At 64.9% G+C, this 4,646-nt stretch overlaps 1 protein-coding gene across 1 annotated transcript in view; it reads right to left on the reverse strand.

Annotated features, from left to right (window-relative positions):
• DLGAP3 (DLG associated protein 3) overlaps positions 1-1,917 on the reverse strand; it is a 6,752-nt gene extending 4,835 nt beyond the window's left edge. The window contains exons 1-2 of the mRNA XM_029963059.1: positions 856-1,917; positions 201-336 (exon numbers count right to left, since the gene is read on the reverse strand). Coding sequence (XP_029818919.1) covers positions 201-336; positions 856-1,878 — 1,159 coding nt within the window. The 5' untranslated portion in view covers positions 1,879-1,917. The remainder of the gene's footprint in view (positions 1-200; positions 337-855) is intronic.
• Positions 1,918-4,646: the final 2,729 nt, after the last annotated feature.

The following is a 4,646-nucleotide window of genomic DNA, read 5'->3' on the forward strand; positions in this document are numbered from 1 at the left end:
AGCCACGTGCCAGCCCACGCCCATCCCAAATCCAGTATGTGTGCCCAGCTCCCCTGCCCTCCCCACATACCCCAGAGCTGCAGGGACAGACCCTGGGGGCTCTGACCCCCTGGTAAGGCCCCTAAATCCAGGAGAGGTGATCCCTCCTGACAGCCACAGCTCCCCGTTCCCAAAACACGGGGCAGTGCAGCAGCTCCCACCTCGCGGCCCCTCTGGCGGGAGCGCCTGGGCCAAATCCCACCCATGCCAGCGCAGCGCCCGCCTGACGTAGCAGGCACCGGTCCCACCACGTGCCGCTGACGCCAGTGCCACCAGCACCACGGGGTCCTTACCAGGCTGTGACAGGGGGATGGTGTCCCCCGGGGCCCATGGGGAGGGCAGTGGGGCCGGCACCCTGCCCCGATGCCCCCACTGCTGGCAGAGATGGGCCCCGGCCACCCCCACCCCCAGCCCGCACGGCATTGCTGCTCCCTGTCTCCTTCCCCCAGGAAAGGGAGAGAAGAGTTAATTAGTTTTTAATTGGAAGGGGGGTGACCTAGAAGGGTGACAAGGCAGGCGGTGGCACCCAGCCAGGCTCATAGGCAAGATAAAAGCCACGAGGAGCGAGCGGGCACAGGGTTGCTGGTGGCCCCGAGCTGACAGAGCTGGTCTGACCCCAAATCCAGCCTGCACGGGGCAGGAGGCAGCAGATGGGCTTCGAGGGGACAGCGGGGACCAGCGTGGGACACTGGGGGATGGGACACAGGCGCCGGGGACGTGGAGCAGAGTTGGAGCATCCCCACAGCACCCTGAGCTGTCCCAGCTCGCCCCAAGGCACCATCAGCCACAGTCCCCTCGCCCTGCCTGGCCCCTCACCTGCAGGTACTGGTATGCTCGGTCTTTGGCCTTTGCTTCCTGAAGCATCAAGGTCTTCTCGGTGCCACCAGCACTGGGATAGGCTTCCCGGGCCTGGCTGACGGTCATGGTGTGCCAGGCACTCCTCTTGAGCGTCTGGCCGTCCAGAGACATGGACATGCCGGCACAGGCCAGGCATTTTCCTTCCCCGCCGCCCTTTAGACTCTTCAAGGTCAAGTCTCTGAAGGCACTTTCGGGAGCGTCCACGCAGTACTGGGTGCCCTGGTCGGCGGCGTGCCGGCCCGACACCATGTAGCTGCTGTCGCTGTCCAGGTTGTCGTCGGAGCTCCACCAGCCCAACATCTTGGACCGGTGCCGGGAGTCCACCTTACGGTCCTTGCTCTTGCTGCGCTTGCCGTGGCGGGACTGGTGGTGGTGGTGGTGATGGTGGTGGTGGTGGTGGTGGTGGTAGCCGTCCCCGCGGCCGTCCATCTTGGCGCCGTTGTAGTCCCGCTTGGCCGGCGCCTCCAGGGAGTGGGACTTGGCGAAGAGCTTCTGGACGGAGTGGACGAGGTGGCGGATGCGGCTGGGGCTCTCGCTGCGGGGCTCGGCGCCGCCGGCCCGCGGGTACTGCAGCGTGTGGAAGCCGTCGTGGTGCAGCGGCAGCTGCTTCTCGAACTGGTCCAGCAGCGTGGGGGGCAGGCGGTTGATCTTGCTGGCGGGGTGGGCGGTCGCCATGCATTCGTCGCAGGAGTCGTAGGGCTGCTGCGCGTGGTGCATCCTCGGGAAGGTGCTGCTGGCGCTGGCGGAGGGTGGCTCGCTCAGGGGCCCGCCCGGGCACTCGCTGGCCGCGCCGGGGCTCCGCGCCGGGCAGTGGGGATGCTCCAGGGAACACGGCTCGCTGGGGCTGAGCAGGTAGGGCGGCCGGCCCTCGGGGCCGTGCGGGATGTAGTCGGCGGGATGCTGGCAGTCCTCTGGGATGCAGCGGCAGCGGTGGCCGGAGGAGGGCTGTGTCTGGCTACGCTCCCCATGGTAGCCCTTCATGGTGTCAGCATCCTCCCCGTAGCCTCGGCATCCTGCAGGGATGCCCCTGCGGGCTCACCTGTGGGGACAGGGACGGGCACAGTGTGAAGCTCCCCTCTGCGCCCCACCACAAGCAAAACATTGGGGCTGGCCCAAAGGAACTAACTGAGGTGACTGGGAAGGTCCCAGGGTGGGATTCGGCCCTGGCTGAGCCCCTGTGAAGTGCCAGAATCATGGGGCGAGGCGGGCACGGTGCTGGGGGTCAGCACCCAGGGTTACCCCCAGCTCAGCTGCTCGGAGGGGGCAGAGGGAAGGAGAAGGCACTGCCAGCAGCGATGCAGGCAGCAGGGCCTGCAGACGGTGAGGAAGGACACCCTGCCATCAGCAGATCCTTGTTTTCTTCTCCAACACCAAATATTGTGAAGTGTTTCTCCGTTAGGAAAACGGTTCTGGCTGAGCTTTTCAGCCGCCGCGATTCACAGCCCCGCTAATGAGCTGCCGCGGGGCGCGGGGGGGCCGAGCTCCGGTGGCTCCACCCGGCCCGTCCTCCCCCCATGGAGCACCCAACGGCAGGTGGAGACCCCCAGCCCTSACACCCCTACCTGCCAGTGCCCCCGGACAGGGGCCAGGAGCAGAGGTGGCTGTGCTGTGTGTGGGGCAGCCCCACACTGAGACAGGAGGAGGGGTGGCACCGAGCCAGGCTGAGCCCGTGCCAGCCGCCGGAGCCGCCTGCACCCATGGAGGTTTGTGTTCCTTACGGTCCCTCAGAGGCCCTGCCTTTGGTTTGACTGTAAATGAGGAAATTACTTATTCTCCAGAGCATCTCGGCTAATTAACAGGCATCGTTAGTGCTCTCGTTATCATATTTGGGCAGGGTGCTGTGGGCAGCACGTCTCTGAGACTGGCTGCAGGGCAAGGTGACTGTGGGACATTCCCTGTGGCACGTGGGGTGTGTCGGACCACGGGGACGGCAAACGAGGGACACTGGGAGGGTCAGGGCTGTGAGGGAGGGGGTTGTGTGCCCGGAGGAGCCCCAGAAGACAGAGCAGCTGGGGGTCCCCAGGGAATGTGGGGATGAGCAGTGATGGCACGTTGGCCGTGAGCAGCAGACTAAGCCACTGCCACCACCTTCCTTCCCAGCTTTGGGGCTGGATGGCTCCATCCTGCATGGCTCCCCACCCTCACCACTGTGCTCCTGCTCTAACGAGGCTCCCTAATTGCTGTGTCTGAAGGGAAGGATGTGCAGCTGGTACAGAAGATGCCTCTCCCCTCCCGGGAGAGCTGCTGCGAGGAGCGGGAGCAGCAGGGCGGGATGGAGCTGCCTCCCTGCCTGGGGATGGAGCAGCAGGATGGATGGACGGACGGACAGACAGACAGACAGGCTCCCAGCCCGGCTCTGCCTGCGCGGGCTGAGCTATCATCTCCTGCTCGGGGAGGGAACTCTCAGCTGATCCAAATATTGTTGCTGCAGCGGGAAGAAGGAGTCAAAATAGCTGCGGAGCCCGTCACCACGAGCCTGCCGGGCTTTTGTGCTCGGCAGGTGCAGGAATTCAGCAGCGCCGGAACCCGCCGGCGAGGCAGCGCCGCGGCTCCCCCGCAGCTGCCGAGCCATGGCAGCAGATGGGCCGTGCCATGGCGAGGGATGCACTTCCCAGCTCACCATGGCAGAGCCCTGCCAGCACCTGTGTCCTGCCCAGGGACCAGCCGGTCCCCCCGTGGGCACCCTGGGGGTGGGGAAGGGCTCAGGAGAGATCCTGTGGGGCTCAGCACAGGCAGCACAGCCGGGAATCCCCGTCCCTGTGTCCCAGTGGGGATGGTCACACACAGAGGGTGGGAGAAGCTGCCGAGCCTGCTCCTCTGCTCTGTCCCAGGTGGGCACTGTGGGCAGGAGGCTGGCACATGGAGCTGGGGGAGCTGGACAGAGAGTGGCTCGTGGGCTGGTGGCTGAGAGCTGAGAGCTGGAGCTGTGTCTCACCAAAGGCTGTTCCACTGCTCAGCACTCGGGATGGAAGGATTTGTGCCACCAAACCACAGACTCAAATCAGGGGGGAAAAACCCAGCCCGGATGAATTTTGTGCCATTTAACACCAGGGTAATTACCACCAGTGGGAACCTACCGCCCACACGATTATGTGCTAGGATAAACTGGAAGAGCATAATTACCATTACAAATAACTCACTCCTTGCCTTTATTGCTTCCAGAGCCTCGAGGAACTCCCACCGGCCACTCCTCATTGCCACCCTCCCTCTGAAATCTCTCCCTACCCGAGGGTCAGCACAGGGAGAACAGGGGCTTGTAGTCCCCTGTGTTCTGAGCCACCCCAAAATTCAGACTCCTGCTTAATTTCCCATAGGAGCACTTGGCAGAGGTGGTTCCACTTCCCAGCATCCGCCCCATGAGATCCCTGCCTTGGAGGCAGCTCTGTACCAAGGCCCAGGGCTTGTGGGGATTCAGGGCAGCCCCAGCAGGAGCTGGAGCTTCCCTTGGACCCTGTGGCACCCAGGCTCCCTCCAGCTCTGGGACCACCAGTGGGGAGGTGACGGGACAGCAAATCCCCACCGTGGTGTCTGGGCCTGGGGAACTGCCCTGGCGCAGGGTAAGACTGGGTTTTCCAAGATCTCCGGGTCCAACCCCGAGAGCTGGGGTTGATGGCCCCGCACTTGGGGGGTCCTGGCCCCCCGCCCTTCCCAAGCAGCCCCTGGCAGGGGCAGCAGGTGCGGGGTCCTGGCACGGCACTCACCGCCCGGCGCTCAGGGGGATGCTGTCCTCATGGCCCGGCCGGCAGCGG

Source organism: Manacus vitellinus, unplaced genomic scaffold (genome assembly GCF_001715985.3).
Source record: "Manacus vitellinus isolate BGI_N305 unplaced genomic scaffold, ASM171598v3 scaffold_52_pilon, whole genome shotgun sequence".
NCBI lineage: Eukaryota > Metazoa > Chordata > Aves > Passeriformes > Pipridae > Manacus > Manacus vitellinus.